This window comes from Oncorhynchus masou, unplaced genomic scaffold (assembly GCF_036934945.1).
Source record: "Oncorhynchus masou masou isolate Uvic2021 unplaced genomic scaffold, UVic_Omas_1.1 unplaced_scaffold_1215, whole genome shotgun sequence".
NCBI lineage: Eukaryota > Metazoa > Chordata > Actinopteri > Salmoniformes > Salmonidae > Oncorhynchus > Oncorhynchus masou.
In genome coordinates, this window is record NW_027001943.1 from 74079 (window position 1) to 96500 (window position 22422).

The 22422-nt window shown below is 44.7% G+C and overlaps 1 protein-coding gene across 1 annotated transcript in view; it reads right to left on the bottom strand.

Moving 5' to 3' along the window:
* Positions 1-419: 419 nt before the first annotated feature.
* LOC135529949 (coiled-coil domain-containing protein 171-like) overlaps positions 420-22422 on the bottom strand; it is a 112915-nt gene continuing 90912 nt past the window's right edge. The window contains exons 21-24 of the mRNA XM_064958352.1: positions 17951-18005; positions 14852-14983; positions 8750-8902; positions 420-1786 (exon numbers count right to left, since the gene is read on the bottom strand). Of these exons, the coding sequence (XP_064814424.1) occupies positions 1541-1786; positions 8750-8902; positions 14852-14983; positions 17951-18005 (586 nt within the window). The 3' untranslated portion in view covers positions 420-1540. The remainder of the gene's footprint in view (positions 1787-8749; positions 8903-14851; positions 14984-17950; positions 18006-22422) is intronic.

Sequence of the window (22422 nt, forward strand, 5' to 3'; positions counted from 1 at the left end):
AGCAGGCTGGCTGAGGGCAGGTGGTTGGGGACAGGCACAGACACCCCCGCTCTGTCTCAGGACCGACAGGTAGACAGATCATCAAGTCACAAGCTCTGAGCTACAGACACAGAACCAGCTGTGGGACTGACTAGAACAGGATGTATGCTAATTAAAATATCTAAAATGTATTGAATGTTGCTCACACACACATAGTGACTACAAGCCATAGGAGATCATTAGGCTTCACAGTGTCTGTGTGGAGATGTACTGGGGGTATCTGGGAGAGACACATTTCGGAGAGATCTGAGTATAGGGTTCACGAAGGTACACACACACACACACACACACACACCACACACCACACACACACACACACACACACACACACAGCTCTGGACGTAAGAGACGTCACACGACCCAAACTGAGACGACAGTAGTCATTTAAAAAAAGGTTTACTGGTTTATGTAACAAGAACAGATCTTTTTTTTCTTGTCTTTTCTTCAGCTACAATAAAGGTCTTCTTCTTCATACTCTTAATGACAGTATCAAAACGCCTCATTCAGGACAGATAAACACTATAGAAGGAATCTGTCGCGTGGATATTGAAGGGTCCTTCTTCCCAAAGGGAACCCATGGGTCTCCGGTCAACAGGGAGTGTTGACTGTAACACAGCACAGATACACTGTAACACAGCACAGATACACTGTAACACAGCACAGATACACTGTAACACAGCACAGATACACTGTAACACAGCACAGATACACTGTAACACAGCACAGATACACTGTAACACAGCACAGACACACTGTAACACAGCACAGATACACTGTAACACAGCACAGATACACTGTAACACAGCACAGATACAGTGTAACACAGCACAGATACAGTGTAACACAGCACAGACACACTGTAACACAGCACAGATACACTGTAACAAATAACAGATACACTGTAACAAATACACTGTAACACAGCACAGATACACTGTAACACAGCACAGATACACTGTAACACAGCACAGATACACTGTAACACAGCACAGATACACTGTAACACAGCACAGACACACTATAACACAGGACAGATACACTGTAACACAGCACAGATACACTGTAACACAGCACAGATACACTGTAACACAGCACAGATACACTATAACACAGCACAGACACACTATAACACAGGACAGATACACTGTAACACAGCACAGATACACTGTAACACAGCACAGATACACTGTAACACAGCACAGACACACTATAACACAGGACAGATACACTGTAACACAGCACAGATACACTGTAACACAGCACAGACACACTATAACACAGGACAGATACACTGTAACACAGCACAGATACACTGTAACACATAACAGATACACTGTAACACAGCACAGATACACTGTAACAAATAACAGATACACTGTAACAAATAACAGATACACTGTAACAAATAACAGATACACTGTAACAAATACACTGTAACACAGCACAGATACACTGTAACAAATAACAGATACACTGTAACAAATAACAGTGATTCTGTGGTCTATCTTCTTGACGGAGCCTTGGACGGTACAGAACGAGTCTTCTTGGGCACCTTCTTACTGCCCTTAGCCTTTTTAGGGGGGTCTGACAAGGGGAGGGAGGGAGCGAGGGAGGGGGTAGGGTTGGGTTTGCCTGTTGCCTCCCTCAGCAGGACGTTGGTGTGTTCGGTAGGAGGGGCTTCAGGGTCAACGACGAGTTGACAGAGGTCGTCTGGGTGAGGGGTCATTGACGATTGAGAATCGCACACCTGAAGAAGAAGGGGGTCAACGGTTTAAGGAACATGGAAACACAAACACTTTCATCCATGTTCCACAAACTACCAAACAAAATTATGTCTTAGTCAGTCTGAAGGTCCTAAGCTCAGAATTACGAGACGATGTTGGCCTTTTGAGGGTCAGACACAGCCACTGACAGACGAGCCCCCCCAAAAAAAAATATTTACAGGAGAAGCCTGAAGGAGAGAGGGAAAGATATAGACAGAATGATCCAAGTTATTCTCAGCCTTTGAAATGAGCTCTTAGTAAAAAAAATGTTTTTAAAGAGTCAATTGAATCGGAGGTCGCGCTTTAGAGCAGCCTGTCATTTAAATGACGACCGCCCATATTCAGCTGTTTCCTGAGACCAGCTCCTTTACAGCATCTACAAAACCCTTGTTTGTTTTGGGGATTATAACGACCAGATTAAAGGAAATGGGAAACGAGGGGTTGAAAAAGTAAAGTCTTCCTATTGAAACCGTCACTGTGGTTTTTGGTCAAACGGACACATTTCACAGTTCGGAAGTTAAGTCTGGAAAAGTAGAGAGTCATTAAACTAAGAGATTCATCTACAGCAACAGCAACAAAGAAATGCACGCAGACATCTGGGATCCAGCCTGATTTCTACTCTGTCAGACACTGCAGTCCCTGTGGTGTTAAATGAGCCAAAGGTTCTTCAACACTGTCAGGCATCGAAAAGGACTGACGAGAGACAGCAGGGTATAGAGTCTCTAGTTGTAGGACAGTGTTACAATATAGAGTCTCTAGTTCGAGTCTATAGAGTCTCTAGTTGTAGGACAGTGTTACTATATAGAGTCTCTAGTTGTAGGACAGTGTTACTATATAGTCTCTCTAGTTGTAGGACGGTGTTACTATAGAGTCTCTAGTTGTAGGACAGCAGTGTTACTATATAGAGTCTCTAGTTGTAGGACAGCAGTGTTACTATATAGAGTCTCTAGTTGTAGGACAGTGTTACTATATAGTCTCTCTAGTTGTAGGACGGTGTTACTATAGAGTCTCTAGTTGTAGGACAGCAGTGTTACAATATAGAGTCTCTAGTTCGAGTCTATAGAGTCTCTAGTTGTAGGACAGTGTTACTATATAGAGTCTCTAGTTGTAGGACAGTGTTACTATATAGTCTCTCTAGTTGTAGGACAGTGTTACTATATAGAGTCTCTAGTTGTAGGACAGTGTTACTATATAGTCTCTCTAGTTGTAGGACAGTGTTACTATATAGTCTCTCTAGTTGTAGGACAGTGTTACTATATAGAGTCTCTAGTTGTAGGACAGTGTTACTATATAGTCTCTCTAGTTGTAGGACAGTGTTACTATATAGAGTCTCTAGTTGTAGGACAGTGTTACTATAGAGTCTCTAGTTGTAGGACAGTGTTACTATATAGTCTCTCTAGTTGTAGGACAGTGTTACTATATAGAGTCTCTAGTTGTAGGACAGTGTTACTATATAGAGTCTCTAGTTCGAGTCTACAGAGTCTCTAGTTGTAGGACAGTGTTACTATATAGAGTCTCTAGTTGTAGGACAGTGTTACTATAGAGTCTCTAGTTGTAGGACAATGTTACTATATAGTCTCTCTAGTTGTAGGACAGTGTTACTATATAGAGTCTCTAGTTGTAGGACAGTGTTACTATATAGTCTCTCTAGTTGTAGGACAGTGTTACTATATAGAGTCTCTAGTTGTAGGACAGTGTTACTATAGAGTCTCTAGTTGTAGGACAGTGTTACTATATAGTCTCTCTAGTTGTAGGACAGTGTTACTATATAGAGTCTCTAGTTGTAGGACAGTGTTACTATATAGAGTCTCTAGTTCGAGTCTACAGAGTCTCTAGTTGTAGGACAGTGTTACTATAGAGTCTCTAGTTGTAGGACAGTGTTACTATAGAGTCTCTAGTTAGAGTCTATAGAGTCTCTAGTTGTAGGACAGTGTTACTATATAGTCTCTCTAGTTGTAGGACAGTGTTACTATATAGAGTCTCTAGTTGTAGGACAGTGTTACTATAGAGTCTCTAGTTGTAGGACAGCAGTGTTACTATATAGAGTCTCTAGTTGTAGGACAGTGTTACTATAGAGTCTCTAGTTGTAGGACAGCAGTGTTACTATATAGAGTCTCTAGTTGTAGGACAGTGTTACTATATAGAGTCTCTAGTTGTAGGACAGCAGTGTTACTATATAGAGTCTCTAGTTGTAGGACAGTGTTACTATATAGAGTCTCTAGTTGTAGGACAGTGTTACTATATAGAGTCTCTAGTTCGAGTCTATAGAGTCTCTAGTTGTAGGACAGTGTCACTATAGAGTCTCTAGTTGTAGGACAGTGTTACTATAGAGTCTCTAGTTGTAGGACAGCAGTGTATAGAGTCTCTAGTTCGAGTCTACAGAGTCTCTAGTTGTAGGACAGTGTTACTATATAGAGTCTCTAGTTGTAGGACAGTGTTACTATAGAGTCTCTAGTTGTAGGACAATGTTACTATATAGTCTCTCTAGTTGTAGGACAGTGTTACTATATAGAGTCTCTAGTTGTAGGACAGTGTTACTATAGAGTCTCTAGTTGTAGGACAGTGTTACTATAGAGTCTCTAGTTGTAGGACAGTGTTACTATATAGTCTCTCTAGTTGTAGGACAGTGTTACTATATAGAGTCTCTAGTTGTAGGACAGTGTTACTATATAGAGTCTCTAGTTCGAGTCTACAGAGTCTCTAGTTGTAGGACAGTGTTACTATAGAGTCTCTAGTTGTAGGACAGTGTTACTATAGAGTCTCTAGTTAGAGTCTATAGAGTCTCTAGTTGTAGGACAGTGTTACTATATAGTCTCTCTAGTTGTAGGACAGTGTTACTATATAGAGTCTCTAGTTGTAGGACAGTGTTACTATAGAGTCTCTAGTTGTAGGACAGCAGTGTTACTATATAGAGTCTCTAGTTGTAGGACAGTGTTACTATAGAGTCTCTAGTTGTAGGACAACAGTGTTACTATATAGAGTCTCTAGTTGTAGGACAGTGTTACTATATAGAGTCTCTAGTTGTAGGACAGCAGTGTTACTATATAGAGTCTCTAGTTGTAGGACAGAGTTACTATAGAGTCTCTAGTTGTAGGACAGTGTTACTATATAGAGTCTCTAGTTGTAGGACAGCAGTGTTACTATATAGAGTCTCTAGTTGTAGGACAGTGTTACTATAGAGTCTCTAGTTGTAGGACAGCAGTGTTACTATATAGAGTCTCTAGTTGTAGGACAGTGTTACTATAGAGTCTCTAGTTGTAGGACAGCAGTGTTACTATATAGAGTCTCTAGTTGTAGGACAGTGTTACTATATAGAGTCTCTAGTTGTAGGACAGCAGTGTTACTATAGAGTCTCTAGTTGTAGGACAGTGTTACTATATAGAGTCTCTAGTTCGAGTCTACAGAGTCTCTAGTTGTAGGACAGTGTTACTATAGAGTCTCTAGTTGTAGGACAGTGTTACTATAGAGTCTCTAGTTCGAGTCTATAGAGTCTCTAGTTGTAGGACAGTGTTACTATATAGTCTCTCTAGTTGTAGGACAGTGTTACTATATAGAGTCTCTAGTTGTAGGAGAGTGTTACTATAGAGTCTCTAGTTCGAGTCTATAGAGTCTCTAGTTGTAGGACAGTGTTACTATATAGAGTCTCTAGTTGTAGGACAGTGTTACTATAGAGTCTCTAGTTGTAGGACAGCAGTGTTACTATATAGAGTCTCTAGTTGTAGGACAGTGTTACTATATAGTCTCTAGTTGTAGGACAGCAGTGTTACTATATAGAGTCTCTAGTTGTAGGACAGAGTTACTATAGAGTCTCTAGTTGTAGGACAGCAGTGTTACTATATAGAGTCTCTAGTTGTAGGACAGTGTTACTATAGAGTCTCTAGTTGTAGGACAGCAGTGTTACTATATAGAGTCTCTAGTTGTAGGACAGTGTTACTATAGAGTCTCTAGTTGTAGGACAGCAGTGTTACTATATAGAGTCTCTAGTTGTAGGACAGTGTTACTATATAGAGTCTCTAGTTGTAGGACAGAGTTACTATATAGAGTCTCTAGTTGTAGGACAGCAGTGTTACTATATAGAGTCTCTACTGGTAGGACAGAGTTACTATATAGAGTCTCTAGTTGTAGGACAGTGTTACTATATAGAGTCTCTAGTTGTAGGACAGTGTTACTATAGAGTCTCTAGTTGTAGGACAGCAGTGTTACTATATAGAGTCTCTAGTTGTAGGACAGCAGTGTTACTATATAGAGTCTCTAGTTATAGGACAGTGTTACTATATAGAGTCTCTAGTTGTAGGACAGTGTTACTATAGAGTCTCTAGTTGTAGGACAGTGTTACTATAGAGTCTCTAGTTGTAGGACAGCAGTGTTACTATATAGAGTCTCTAGTTGTAGGACAGTGTTACTATAGAGTCTCTAGTTGTAGGACAGCAGTGTTACTATATAGAGTCTCTAGTTGTAGGACAGTGTTACTATATATAGTCTCTAGTTGTAGGACAGCAATGTTACTATATAGAGTCTCTAGTTGTAGGACAGAGTTACTATAGAGTCTCTAGTTGTAGGACAGTGTTACTATAGTCTCTAGTTGTAGGACAGCAGTGTTACTATATAGAGTCTCTAGATGTAGGACAGTGTTACTATATAGAGTCTCTAGTTGTAGGACAGCAGTGTTACTATATAGAGTCTCTAGTTGTAGGACAGAGTTACTATAGAGTCTCTAGTTGTAGGACAGCAGGGTTACTATATAGAGTCTCTAGTTGTAGGACAGTGTTACTATATAGAGTCTCTAGTTGTAGGACAGCAGTGTTACTATATAGAGTCTCTAGTTGTAGGACAGAGTTACTATAGAGTCTCGAGTTGTAGGACAGTGTTACTATAGAGTCATTAGTTGTAGGACAGTGTTACTATAGAGTCTCTAGTTGTAGGACAGTGTTACAATATAGTGTCTCTAGTTGTAGGACAGCAGTGTTACTATATAGAGTCTCTAGTTGTAGGACAGTGTTACTATAGAGTCTCTAGTTGTAGGACAGCGTTACTATATAGAGTCTCTAGTTGTTGGACAGTGTTACTATATAGAGTCTCTAGTTGTAGGACAATGTTACTATATAGAGTCTCTAGTTGTAGGACAGCAGTGTTACTATATAGAGTCTCTAGTTGTAGGACAGCAGTGTTACTATATAGAGTCTCTAGTTGTAGGACAGTGTTACTATATAGAGTCTCTAGTTGTAGGACAGTGTTACTATAGAGTCTCTAGTTGTAGGACAGTGTTACTATATAGAGTCTCTAGTTGTTGGACAGTGTTACTATATAGAGTCTCTAGTTGTAGGACAGCGTTACTATATAGAGTCTCTAGTTGTAGGACAGCGTTACTATATAGAGTCTCTAGTTGTAGGACAGTGTTACTATATAGAGTCTGTAGTTGTAGGACAGTGTTACTATAGAGTCTCTAGTTATAGGACAGTGTTACTATATAGAGTCTCTAGTTATAGGACAGTGTTACTATAGAGTCTCTAGTTGTAGGACAGTGTTGCTATAGAGTCTCTAGTTGTAGGACAGTGTTACTATAGAGTCTCTAGTTGTAGGACAGTGTTACTATAGAGTCTCTAGTTGTAGGACAGTGTTACTATAGAGTCTCTAGTTGTAGGACAGTGTTACTATATAGAGGCTCTAGTTGTAGGACAGTGTTACTATATAGAGTCTCTAGTTGTAGGACAGTGTTACTATATAGAGTCTCTAGTTGTAGGACAGTGTTACTATATAGAGTCTCTAGTTGTAGGACAGTGTTACTATATAGAGTCTCTAGTTGTAGGACAGCAGTGTTACTATATAGAGTCTCTAGTTGTAGGACAGTGTTACTATAGAGTCTCTAGTTGTAGGACAGTGTTACTATATAGAGTCTCTAGTTGTAGGACAGTGTTACTATATAGAGTCTCTAGTTGTAGGACAGTGTTACTATAGAGTCTCTAGTTGTAGGACAGCGTTACTATATAGAGTCTCTAGTTGTAGGACAGTGTTACTATAGAGTCTCTAGTTGTAGGACAGTGTTACTATATAGAGTCTCTAGTTGTAGGACAGTGTTACTATATAGAGTCTCTAGTTGTAGGACAGAGTTACTATAGAGTCTCTAGTTGTAGGACAGCAGTGTTACTATATAGAGTCTCTAGTTGTAGGACAGCAGTGTTACTATATAGAGTCTCTAGTTGTAGGACAATGTTACTATATAGAGTCTCTAGCTGTAGGACAGTGTTACTATATAGAGTCTCTAGTTGTAGGACAGTGTTACTATAGAGTCTCTAGTTGTAGGACAGAGTTACTATAGAGTCTCTAGTTGTAGGACAGCAGTGTTACTATATAGAGTCTCTAGTTGTAGGACAGTGTTACTATATAGAGTCTCTAGTTGTAGGACAGTGTTACTATATAGAGTCTCTAGTTGTAGGACAGTGTTACTATATAGAGTCTCTAGTTGTAGGACAGTGTTACTATAGAGTCTCTAGTTGTAGGACAGTGTTACTATAGAGTCTCTAGTTGTAGGACAGCAGTGTTACTATATAGAGTCTCTAGTTGTAGGACAGTGTTACTATAGAGTCTCTAGTTGTAGGACAGTGTTACTATATAGAGTCTCTAGTTGTAGGACAGCAGTGTTACTATATAGAGTCTCTAGTTATAGGACAGTGTTACTATAGAGTCTCTAGTTGTAGGACAGTGTTACTATAGAGTCTCTAGTTGTAGGACAGTGTTACTATAGAGTCTCTAGTTGTAGGACAGTGTTACTATAGAGTCTCTAGTTGTAGGACAGTGTTACTATAGAGTCTCTAGTTGTAGGACAGTGTTACTATAGAGTCTCTAGTTGTAGGACAGTGTTACTATAGAGTCTCTAGTTGTAGGACAGTGTTACTATATAGAGTCTCTAGTTGTAGGACAGTGTTACTAAAGTCTCTCTCGTCTCTCACAGGGATGAAACAGAGGTCCTCCCTGAGACAGGCATCGTGTAGTTCTTTCCGGAGGGCGGAGACATGGCTTTGGTGGGCGGAGATTTCCCTCTCCATCGAGCCAATCCTGGAGAACGCTGCGTGGTATAACTCAGAGAACGTCCCCACCAGGCTCTGCAATGCACCATGGGAGGAAAGAGCAAAAGGTTTTTATTCGCGGTGTGAATGTCTGTGTTTGTTTAATTATTCAGGGACGGGTGTTGAACTAACATCAGGATTATGTTAACCTGCTCTAGTTCTGAGAGGACCGACTACGGACAGTAGATGGCCATATGTTAACCTGCTCTAGTTCTGAGAGGACCGACTACGGACAGTAGATGGTCATATGTTAACCTGCTCTAGTTCTGAGAGGACCGACTACGGACAGTAGATGGCCATATGTTAACCTGCTCTAGTTCTGAGAGGACCGACTACGGACAGTAGATGGCCATATGTTAACCTGCTCTAGTTCTGAGAGGACCGACTACGGACAGTAGATGGCCATATGTTAACCTGCTCTAGTTCTGAGAGGACCGACTACGGACAGTAGATGGCCATATGTTAACCTGCTCTAGTTCTGAGAGGACCGACTACGGACAGTAGATGGTCATATGTTAACCTGCTCTAGTTCTGAGAGGACCGACTACGGACAGTAGATGGCCATATGTTAACCTGCTCTAGTTCTGAGAGGACCGACTACGGACAGTAGATGGTCATATGTTAACCTGCTCTAGTTCTGAGAGGACCGACTACGGACAGTAGATGGCCATATGTTAACCTGCTCTAGTTCTGAGAGGACCGACTACGGACAGTAGATGGTCATATGTTAACCTGCTCTAGTTCTGAGAGGACCGACTACGGACAGTAGATGGTCATATGTTAACCTGCTCTAGTTCTGAGAGGACCGACTACGGACAGTAGATGGCCATATGTTAACCTGCTCTAGTTCTGAGAGGACCGACTACGGACAGTAGATGGCCATATGTTAACCTGCTCTAGTTCTGAGAGGACCGACTACTGACAGTAGATGGCCATATGTTAACCTGCTCTAGTTCTGAGAGGACCGACTACGGACAGTAGATGGCCATATGTTAACCTGCTCTAGTTCTGAGAGGACCGACTACGGACAGTAGATGGTCATATGTTAACCTGCTCTAGTTCTGAGAGGACCGACTACGGACAGTAGATGGTCATATGTTAACCTGCTCTAGTTCTGAGAGGACCGACTACGGACAGTAGATGGCCATATGTTAACCTGCTCTAGTTCTGAGAGGACCGACTACTGACAGTAGATGGCCATATGTTAACCTGCTCTAGTTCTGAGAGGACCGACTACGGACAGTAGATGGTCATATGTTAACCTGCTCTAGTTCTGAGAGGACCGACTACGGACAGTAGATGGCCATATGTTAACCTGCTCTAGTTCTGAGAGGACCGACTACGGACAGTAGATGGCCATATGTTAACCTGCTCTAGTTCTGAGAGGACCGACTACGGACAGTAGATGGCCATATGTTAACCTGCTCTAGTTCTGAGAGGACCGACTACGGACAGTAGATGGCCATATGTTAACCTGCTCTAGTTCTGAGAGGACCGACTACGGACAGTAGATGGCCATATGTTAACCTGCTCTAGTTCTGAGAGGACCGACTACGGACAGTAGATGGCCATATGTTAACCTGCTCTAGTTCTGAGAGGACCGACTACGGACAGTAGATGGCCATATGTTAACCTGCTCTAGTTCTGAGAGGACCGACTACGGACAGTAGATGGCCATATGTTAACCTGCTCTAGTTCTGAGAGGACCGACTACGGACAGTAGATGGCCATATGTTAACCTGCTCTAGTTCTGAGAGGACCGACTACGGACAGTAGATGGCCATATGTTAGTACCTGCTCTAGTTCTGAGAGGACCGACTACGGACAGTAGATGGTCATATGTTAACCTGCTCTAGTTCTGAGAGGACCGACTACGGACAGTAGATGGCCATATGTTAGTACCTGCTCTAGTTCTGAGAGGACCGACTACGGACAGTAGATGGCCATATGTTAACCTGCTCTAGTTCTGAGAGGACCGACTACGGACAGTAGATGGCCATATGTTAGTACCTGCTCTAGTTCTGAGAGGACCGACTACGGACAGTAGATGGCCATATGTTAGTACCTGCTCTAGTTCTGAGAGGACCGACTACGGACAGTAGATGGCCATATGTTAGTACCTGCTCTAGTTCTGAGAGGACCGACTACGGACAGTAGATGGCCATATGTTAACCTGCTCTAGTTCTGAGAGGACCGACTATGGACAGTAGATGGTCAGATGTTAACCTGCTCTAGTTCTGAGAGGACCGACTACTGACAGTAGATGGCCATATGTTAACCTGCTCTAGTTCTGAGAGGACCGACTACGGACAGTAGATGGTCATATGTTAACCTGCTCTAGTTCTGAGAGGACCGACTATGGACAGTAGATGGCCATATGTTAACCTGCTCTAGTTCTGAGAGGACCGACTACGGACAGTAGATGGCCATATGTTAACCTGCTCTAGTTCTGAGAGGACCGACTACGGACAGTAGATGGCCATATGTTAACCTGCTCTAGTTCTGAGAGGACCGACTACGGACAGTAGATGGTCAGATGTTAACCTGCTCTAGTTCTGAGAGGACCGACTACGGACAGTAGATGGTCAGATGTTAACCTGCTCTAGTTCTGAGAGAACCGACTACGGACAGTAGATGGTCATATGTTAACCTGCTCTAGTTCTGAGAGGACCGACTACGGACAGTAGATGGTCATATGTTAACCTGCTCTAGTTCTGAGAGGACCGACTACGGACAGTAGATGGTCATATGTTAACCTGCTCTAGTTCTGAGAGGACCGACTACGGACAGTAGATGGTCATATGTTAACCTGCTCTAGTTCTGAGAGGACCGACTACGGACAGTAGATGGTCATATGTTAACCTGCTCTAGTTCTGAGAGGACCGACTACGGACAGTAGATGGTCATATGTTAACCTGCTCTAGTTCTGAGAGGACCGACTACGGACAGTAGATGGCCATATGTTAACCTGCTCTAGTTCTGAGAGGACCGACTACGGACAGTAGATGGTCATATGTTAACCTGCTCTAGTTCTGAGAGGACCGACTACGGACAGTAGATGGCCATATGTTAACCTGCTCTAGTTCTGAGAGGACCGACTACGGACAGTAGATGGTCATATGTTAACCTGCTCTAGTTCTGAGAGGACCGACTACGGACAGTAGATGGCCATATGTTAACCTGCTCTAGTTCTGAGAGGACCGACTACTGACAGTAGATGGCCATACGTTAACCTGCTCTAGTTCTGAGAGGACCGACTACGGACAGTAGATGGCCATATGTTAACCTGCTCTAGTTCTGAGAGGACCGACTACGGACAGTAGATGGCCATATGTTAACCTGCTCTAGTTCTGAGAGGACCGACTACGGACAGTAGATGGTCATATGTTAACCTGCTCTAGTTCTGAGAGGACCGACTACGGACAGTAGATGGCCATATGTTAACCTGCTCTAGTTCTGAGAGGACCGACTACGGACAGTAGATGGTCATATATTAACCTGCTCTAGTTCTGAGAGGACCGACTACGGACAGTAGATGGTCATATGTTAACCTGCTCTAGTTCTGAGAGGACCGACTACGGACAGTAGATGGCCATATGTTAACCTGCTCTAGTTCTGAGAGGACCGACTACGGACAGTAGATGGCCATATGTTAACCTGCTCTAGTTCTGAGAGGACCGACTACGGACAGTAGATGGCCATATGTTAACCTGCTCTAGTTCTGAGAGGACCGACTACGGACAGTAGATGGCCATATGTTAACCTGCTCTAGTTCTGAGAGGACCGACTACGGACAGTAGATGGCCATATGTTAACCTGCTCTAGTTCTGAGATGACCGACTACGGACAGTAGATGGTCATATGTTAACCTGCTCTAGTTCTGAGAGGACCGACTACGGACAGTAGATGGTCATATGTTAACCTGCTCTAGTTCTGAGAGGACCGACTACGGACAGTAGATGGTCATATGTTAACCTGCTCTAGTTCTGAGAGGACCGACTACGGACAGTAGATGGCCATATGTTAACCTGCTCTAGTTCTGAGAGGACCGACTACGGACAGTAGATGGCCATATGTTAACCTGCTCTAGTTCTGAGAGGACCGACTACGGACAGTAGATGGTCATATGTTAACCTGCTCTAGTTCTGAGAGGACCGACTACGGACAGTAGATGGCCATATGTTAACCTGCTCAAGTTCTGAGAGGACCGACTACTGACAGTAGATGGCCATATGTTAACCTGCTCTAGTTCTGAGAGGACCGACTACGGCCAGTAGATGGCCATATGTTAACCTGCTCTAGTTCTGAGAGGACCGACTACGGACAGTAAATGGCCATATGTTAACCTGCTCTAGTTCTGAGAGGACCGACTACGGACAGTAGATGGCCATATGTTAACCTGCTCTAGTTCTGAGAGGACCGACTACGGACAGTAGATGGCCATATGTTAACCTGCTCTAGTTCTGAGAGGACCGACTACGGACAGTAGATGGCCATATGTTAACCTGCTCTAGTTCTGAGAGGACCGACTACGGACAGTAGATGGCCATATGTTAACCTGCTCAAGTTCTGAGAGGACCGACTACGGACAGTAGATGGTCATATGTTAGTACCTGACAGGCTAAACTCAGTGTCCCTACAGGACTAGTATCTGACAGGCTAAACTCAGTGTCCCTACAGGACTAGTACCTGACAGGCTAAACTCAGTGTCCCTACAGGACGACTAGTACCTGACAGGCTAAACTCAGTGTCCCTACAGGACTAGTATCTGACAGGCTAAACTCAGTGTCCCTACAGGACTAGTACCTGACAGGCTAAACTCAGTGTCCCTACAGGACTAGTACCTGACAGGCTAAACTCAGTGTCCCTACAGGACGACTAGTACCTGACAGGCTAAACTCAGTGTCCCTACAGGACGACTAGTACCTGACAGGCTAAACTCAGTGTCCCTACAGGACGACTAGTACCTGACAGGCTAAACTCAGTGTCCCTACAGGACGACTAGTACCTGACAGGCTAAACTCAGTGTCCCTACAGGACGACTAGTACCTGACAGGCTAAACTCAGTGTCCCTACAGGACGACTAGTATCTGACAGGCTAAACTCAGTGTCCCTACAGGACTAGTACCTGACAGGCTAAACTCAGTGTCCCTACAGGACTAGTATCTGACAGGCTAAACTCACAGTATCTGACAGGCTAAACTCAGTGTCCCTACAGGACTAGTACCTGACAGGCTAAACTCAGTGTCCCTGACAGGAGTGTCCCTACAGTACCTGACAGGCTAAACTCAGTGTCCCTACAGGACGACTAGTACCTGACAGGCTAAACTCAGTGTCCCTACAGGACTAGTATCTGACAGGCTAAACTCAGTGTCCCTACAGGACTAGTATCTGACAGGCTAAACTCAGTGTCCCTACAGGACTAGTACCTGACAGGCTAAACTCAGTGTCCCTACAGGACTAGTATCTGACAGGCTAAACTCAGTGTCCCTACAGGACTAGTACCTGACAGGCTAAACTTAGTGTCCCTACAGGACTAGTACCTGACAGGCTAAACTCAGTGTCCCTACAGGACTAGTATCTGACAGGCTAAACTCAGTGTCCCTAAACAGGTCCCTACAGGACTAGTATCTGACAGGCTAAACTCAGTGTCCCTACAGGACGACTAGTACCTGACAGGCTAAACTCAGTGTCCCTACAGGACGACTAGTACCTGACAGGCTAAACTCAGTGTCCCTACAGGACTAGTACCTGACAGGCTAAACTCAGTGTCCCTACAGGACTAGTACCTGACAGGCTAAACTCAGTGTCCCTACAGGACTAGTACCTGACAGGCTAAACTCAGTGTCCCTACAGGACGACTAGTACCTGACAGGCTAAACTCAGTGTCCCTACAGGACGACTAGTACCTGACAGGCTAAACTCAGTGTCCCTACAGGACTAGTACCTGACAGGCTAAACTCAGTGTCCCTACAGGACTAGTACCTGACAGGCGGCCACGTCCGGCCCTCCCAGCAACCTCTCCGGTCCGGTCAGATCCAGGTGCACTCTTGGTAACTGCAGAGGGAGGTCCTTGTCAGTGGAGGTGGATCGTGATTGGACGATACGGTCTCTGACCTGCGGTGGGGGCAGGAGAAAGAGGTAGCCCTAGTTTATCGTAGAGAAAGACAGAGTGTGTGTTGGGCCATTTACACTGTGTAACATGGGAAGACATTCACATTCACCGGAAGGAAAGAGAGAGAAGCGGAGGGGGACTCGAGTGACCAATCGAAGCTCACCATAGATTACAAACCTTACTGGATTGGCCAACAAGGGTTGTTGATACGTAGGCGTTACACCTCCGGGGAGTGGGAGGGGTCATACCTCCGGGGAGTGGGAGGGGCCATACCTCTGGGGAGTGGGAGGGGCCATACCTCCTGGGAGTGGGAGGGGCCAAACCTCTGGGGAGTGGGAGGGGCCAAACCTCTGGGGAGTGGGAGGGGCCATACCTCCGGGGAGTGGGAGGGGTCAAACCTTCGGGGAGTGGGAGGGGCCATACCTCCGGGGAGTGGGAGGGGCCATACCTCCGGGGAGTGGGAGGGGCCATACCTCCGGGGAGTGGGAGGGGCCATACCTCCGGGGGAGTGGGAGGGGCCATACCTCCGGGGAGTGGGAGGGGCCATACCTCCGGGGAGTGGGAGGGGCCATACCTCCGGGGAGTGGGAGGGGCCATACCTCCGGGGAGTGGGAGGGGCCATACCTCCGGGGAGTGGGAGGGGCCATACCTCCGGGGAGTGGGAGGGGCCATACCTCCGGGGAGTGGGAGGGGCCATACCTCCGGGGAGTGGGAGGGGCCATACCTCCGGGGAGTGGGAGGGGTCATGCCTCCGGGGAGTGGGAGGGGTCATGCCTCCGGGGAGTGGGAGGGGTCACGCCTCCGGGGAGTGGAGGGTAACTCACCTTCGTCCCACGTAGGAGAATATTGTACCATACTTTATAGTGAGAAAGACAAAAGCTGGTTTGTCTGGCATTGTGACTGATACTATCTGGTTACAACACATAAGGCTCTGAAAAACCACCCAGTGCTGCTCACCTCTCTATTTAAACACCACCCAGTGCTGCTCACCTCTCTATTTAAAAACCACCCAGTGTTGCTCACCTCTCTATTTAAACACCACCCAGTGTTGCTCACCTCTCTATTTAAACACCACCCAGTGTTGCTCACCTCTCTATTTAAACACCACCCAGTGCTGCTCACCTCTCTATTTAAACACCACCCAGTGTTGCTCACCTCTCTATTTAAACACCACCCAGTGCTGCTCACCTCTCTATTTAAACACCACCCAGTGCTGCTCACCTCTCTATTTAAACACCACCCAGTGCTGCTCACCTCTCTATTTAAACATCACCCAGTGCTGCTCACCTCTCTATTTAAACACCACCCAGTGCTGCTCACCTCTCTATTTAAACACCACCCAGTGCTGCTCACCTCTCTATTTAAACACCACCCAGTGCTGCTCACCTCTCTATTTAAACACCACCCAGTGCTGCTCACCTCTCTATTTAAAAACCACCCAGTGCTGCTCACCTCTCTATTTAAAAACCACCCAGTGCTGCTCACCTCTCTATTTAAACACCACCCAGTGCTGCTCACCTCTCTATTTAAACACCACCCAGTGCTGCTCACCTCTCTATTTAAACACCACCCAGTGCTGCTCACCTCTCTATTTAAAAACCACCCAGTGCTGCTCACCTCTCTATTTAAAAACCACCCAGTGCTGCACACCTCTCTATTTAAACACCACCCAGTGCTGCTCACCTCTCTATTTAAACACCACCCAGTGCTGCTCACCTCTCTATTTAAACACCACCCAGTGCTGCTCACCTCTCTATTTAAACACCACCCAGTGCTGCTCACCTCTCTATTTAAACACCACCCAGTGCTGCTCACCTCTCTATTTAAACACCACCCAGTGCTGCTCACCTCTCTATTTAAACACCACCCAGTGCTGCTCACCTCTCTATTTAAACACCACCCAGTGCTGCTCACCTCTCTATTTAAACACCACCCAGTGCTGCTCACCTCTCTATTTAAACACCACCCAGTGCTGCTCACTCTCTATTTAAACACCACCCAGTGCTGCTCACCTCTCTATTTAAACACCACCCAGTGCTGCTCACCTCTCTATTTAAACACCACCCAGTGCTGCTCACCTCTCTATTTAAACACCACCCAGTGCTGCTCACCTCTCTATTTAAACACCACCCAGTGCTTCTCACCTCTCTATTTAAACACCACCCAGTGCTGCTCACCTCTCTATTTAAAAACCACCCAGTGCTGCTCACCTCTCTATTTAAACACCACCCAGTGCTGCTCACCTCTCTATTTGAACACCACCCAGTGCTGCTCACCTCTCTATTTGAACACCACCCAGTGCTGCTCACCTCTCTATTTGAACACCACCCAGTGCTGCTCACCTCTCTATTTGAACACCACCCAGTGCTGCTCACCTCTCTATTTAAACACCACCCAGTGCTGCTCACCTCTCTATTTAAACACCACCCAGTGCTGCTCACCTCTCTATTTAAACACCACCCAGTGTTGCTCACCTCTCTATTTAAACACCACCCAGTGTTGCTCACCTCTCTATTTAAACACCACCCAGTGTTGCTCACCTCTCTATTTGAACACCACCCAGTGCTGCTCACCTCTCTATTTAAACACCACCTAGTGCTGCTCACCTCTCTATTTGAACACCACCCAGTGCTGCTCACCTCTCTATTTAAACACCACCCAGTGTTGCTCACCTCTCTATTTAAACACCACCCAGTGTTGCTCACCTCTCTATTTAAACACCACCCAGTGCTGCTCACCTCTCTATTTGAACACCACCCAGTGCTGCTCACCTCTCTATTTAAACACCACCTAGTGCTGCTCACCTCTCTATTTGAACACCACCCAGTGCTGCTCACCTCTCTATTTAAACACCACCCAGTGTTGCTCACCTCTCTATTTAAACACCACCCAGTGCTGCTCACCTCTCTATTTAAACACCACCCAGTGTTGCTCACCTCTCTATTTAAACACCACCCAGTGCTGCTCACCTCTCTGTAGCTGCTCTCTACTGCTCTCATGTAGCTGGCCAGGGAGTCCTTGCGCCTAGAGAGAGAGAGACAGAGAGAAAGACAGAGATCAGTCAGCATTACAATGGCAAGCTAATGCCACAGTCATCATCGGCTTTTAGACCCTACAGTACATTACTGACCCTACAACATTATTGGGTCAAGACCCTACAGTACATGAACATTACTGGGTCAAGACCCTACAGTACATGAACATTACTGGGTCAAGACCCTACAGTACATGAACATTACTGGGTCAAGACCCTACAGTACATGAACATTACTGGGTCAAGACCCTACAGTACATGAACATTACTGGGTCAAGACCCTACAGTACATGAACATTACTGGGTCAAGACCCTACAGTACATGAACATTCAACCCTCAGAAGTCACGAGACACGCAACACGCTCGTGCACCAGCCTGTAAGAAGAAAACATGCTGGTTTTGAGAGGGTGCAAAAGCACAACTCCAGATCCCGTAATTCTCAACAGAGCACAACGCCCCCTGAAGGTCACATGTCCATTACATTAACCAAGACAGTTTATCTATATATATTCAAGGCTGTCTATTTACCACCACAGACCGATGCTGGCAATAAGACCGCGCTTAACGAGCTGTTTAAGGCCATAAAGCAACCAAGAAAATGCTCGTCCAGAGACAGTGCTCCTCCTAGTGGCCGGTGACGAAAGCAGGAAAACTTCAATCCATTTTATGAACTCATTTCCACCGGCTCTGACTATCGTCGGATGTAGCAGGGCTTCAAAGGGAAACCCAGCAGCGAGCTGCCCAGTGACACGAGACGAGCTAAATGCCTTTTATGATCTCTTTGAGGCAAGCAACACTGAAGCATGCATGAGAGCACCAGCTGTTCCGGACAACTGTGTGATCACACTCTCCGCAGCCGATGTGAGTAAGACCTTTTAAACAGGTCAACATTCACAAGGCCGCAGGGCCAGACGGATTACCAGGACGTGTACTCCAAGCATGCGCGGACCAACTGGCAAGTTGTCTTCAGTGACATTTCCAACCTCTCCCTGACCCAGTCTGTAATACCAACATGTTTTAAGCAGACCACCATAGTACCTGTGCCCAAGAACGCAAGGGTAACCTGTGTAGATAACTACCGACCCGTAGCACTCACGTCTGCAGCTATGGAGTGCTTTGAAAGGCTGGTCTACCCTGCCCTCACCCACCTGGATAAGAGGAACACCTGTTCATTGACTAAAGCTCAGTGTTCAACACTATTGTCCCCTCCAAGCTTGTCACCGGCAACGATGAGACAGCATACAGGGAGGAGGTCAGTGACCTGGCAGTGTGGTGGCAGAACAACAACCTCTCCCTCAACGTCAGTAAGACCACGGAGCTGATCGTGGACTACAGGAAATGGGTGGGAGAGCACGCCTCCAACCACACTGACGGGCTGCCGTGGAGCAGGTCGAGAGCTTTGAGTTCCTCGATGTCCAAATCACTGAACACTTAACAAAATGGCCCAAACACGTGAAGAGCCGACTGGCTTATCTCTGGTTTCCACCCAGTATAGTGTGTAGGGTATAGTATTATCTCTGGTTTCCACCCAGTATAGTGTGTAGGGTATAGTATTATCTCTGGTTTCCACTCAGTATAGTGTGTAGGGTATAGTATTATCTCTGGTTTCCACCCAGTATAGTGTGTAGGGTATAGTATTATCTCTGGTTTCCACTCAGTATAGTGTGTAGGGTATAGTATTATCTCTGGTTTCTACCCAGTGTGTAGGGTATAGTATTATCTCTGGTTTCCACCCAGTATAGTGTGTAGGGTACAGTATTATCTCTGGTTTCCACTCAGTGAGTAGGGTATAGTATTATCTCTGGTTTCCACCCAGTATAGTGTGTAGGGTATAGTATTATCTCTGGTTTCCACCCAGTATAGTGTGTAGGGTATAGTATTATCTCTGGTTTCCACTCAGTGTGTAGGGTATAGTATTATCTCTGGTTTCCACTCAGTGTGTAGGGTATAGTATTATCTCTGGTTTCCACCCAGTGTGTAGGGTATAGTATTATCTCTGGTTTCCACCCAGTATAGTGTGTAGGGTATAGTATTATCTCTGGTTTCCACCCAGTGTGTAGGGTATAGTATTATCTCTGGTTTCCACCCAGTATAGTGTGTAGGGTATAGTATTATCTCTGGTTTCCACTCAGTGTGTAGGGTATAGTATTATCTCTGGTTTCCACTCAGTGTGTAGGGTATAGTATTATCTCTGGTTTCCACTCAGTGTGTAGGGTATAGTATTATCTCTGGTTTCCACCCAGTATAGTGTGTAGGGTATAGTATTATCTCTGGTTTCCACCCAGTATAGTGTGTAGGGTATAGTATTATCTCTGGTTTCCATCCAGTGTGTAGGGTATAGTATTATCTCTGGTTTCCACCCAGTATAGTGTGTAGGGTATAGTATTATCTCTGGTTTCCACTCAGTGTGTAGGGTATAGTATTATCTCTGGTTTCCACCCAGTATAGTGTGTAGGGTATAGTATTATCTCTGGTTTCCACCCAGTATAGTGTGTAGGGTATAGTATTATCTCTGGTTTCCACCCAGTATAGTGTGTAGGGTATATTATTATCTCTGGTTTCCACTCAGTATAGTGTGTAGGGTATAGTATTATCTCTGGTTTCCACCCAGTGTGTAGGGTATAGTATTATCTCTGGTTTCCACCCAGTGTGTAGGGTATAGTATTATCTCTGGTTTCCACCCAGTATAGTGTGTAGGGTATAGTATTATCTCTGGTTTCCACTCAGTGAGTAGGGTATAGTATTATCTCTGGTTTCCACTCAGTGTGTAGGGTATAGTATTATCTCTGGTTTCCACTCAGTGTGTAGGGTATAGTATTATCTCTGGTTTCCACCCAGTATAGTGTGTAGGGTATAGTATTATCTCTGGTTTCCACCCAGTATAGTGTGTAGGGTATAGTATTATCTCTGGTTTCCACTCAGTGTGTAGGGTATAGTATTATCTCTGGTTTCCACTCAGTGTGTAGGGTATAGTATTATCTCTGGTTTCCACTCAGTATAGTGTGTAGGGTATAGTATTATCTCTGGTTTCCACTCAGTGTGTAGGGTATAGTATTATCTCTCGTTTCCACTCAGTGTGTAGGGTATAGTATTATCTCTGGTTTCCACTCAGTGTGTAGGGTATAGTATTATCTCTGGTTTCCACCCAGTATAGTGTGTAGGGTATAGTATTATCTCTGGTTTCCACTCAGTATAGTGTGTAGGGTATAGTATTATCTCTGGTTTCCACCCAGTGTGTAGGGTATAGTATTATCTCTGGTTTCCACCCAGTATAGTGTGTAGGGTATAGTATTATCTCTGGTTTCCACTCAGTATAGTGTGTAGGGTATAGTATTATCTCTGGTTTCCACCCAGTGTGTAGGGTATAGTATTATCTCTGGTTTCCACCCAGTATAGTGTGTAGGGTATAGTATTATCTCTGGTTTCCACTCAGTATAGTGTGTAGGGTATAGTATTATCTCTGCTTTCCACCCAGTGTGTAGGGTATAGTATTATCTCTGGTTTCCACCCAGTATAGTGTGTAGGGTATAGTATTATCTTTGGTTTCCACTCAGTATAGTGAGTAGGGTACAGTATTATCTCTGGTTTCCACTCAGTGTGTAGGGTATAGTATTATCTCTGGTTTCCACTCAGTGTGTAGGGTATAGTATTATCTCTGGTTTCCACTCAGTATAGTGTGTAGGGTATAGTATTATCTCTGGTTTCCACCCAGTGTGTAGGGTATAGTGTTATCTCTGGTTTCCACCCAGTGTGTAGGGTATAGTATTATCTCTGGTTTCCACCAAGTGTGTAGGGTATAGTATTATCTCTGGTTTCCACTCAGTATAGTGTGTAGGGTATAGTATTATCTCTGGTTTCCACTCAGTGTGTAGGGTATAGTATTATCTCTGGTTTACACCCAGTGTGTAGGGTATAGTATTATCTCTGGTTTCCACTCAGTGTGTAGGGTATAGTATTATCTCTGGTTTCCACCCAGTATAGTGTGTAGGGTATAGTATTATCTCTGGTTTCCACTCAGTATAGTGTGTAGGGTATAGTATTATCTCTGGTTTCCACTCAGTGTGTAGGGTATAGTATTATCTCTGGTTTACACCCAGTATAGTGTGTAGGGTATAGTGTTATCTCTGGTTTCCACCCAGTGTGTAGGGTATAGTATTATCTCTGGTTTCCACCAAGTGTGTAGGGTATAGTATTATCTCTGGTTTCCACTCAGTATAGTGTGTAGGGTATAGTATTATCTCTGGTTTCCACCCAGTATAGTGTGTAGGGTATAGTATTATCTCTGGTTTCCACTCAGTATAGTGTGTAGGGTATAGTATTATCTCTGGTTTCCACTCAGTGTGTAGGGTACAGTATTATCTCTGGTTTCCACTCAGTGTGTAGGGTACAGTATTATCTCTGGTTTC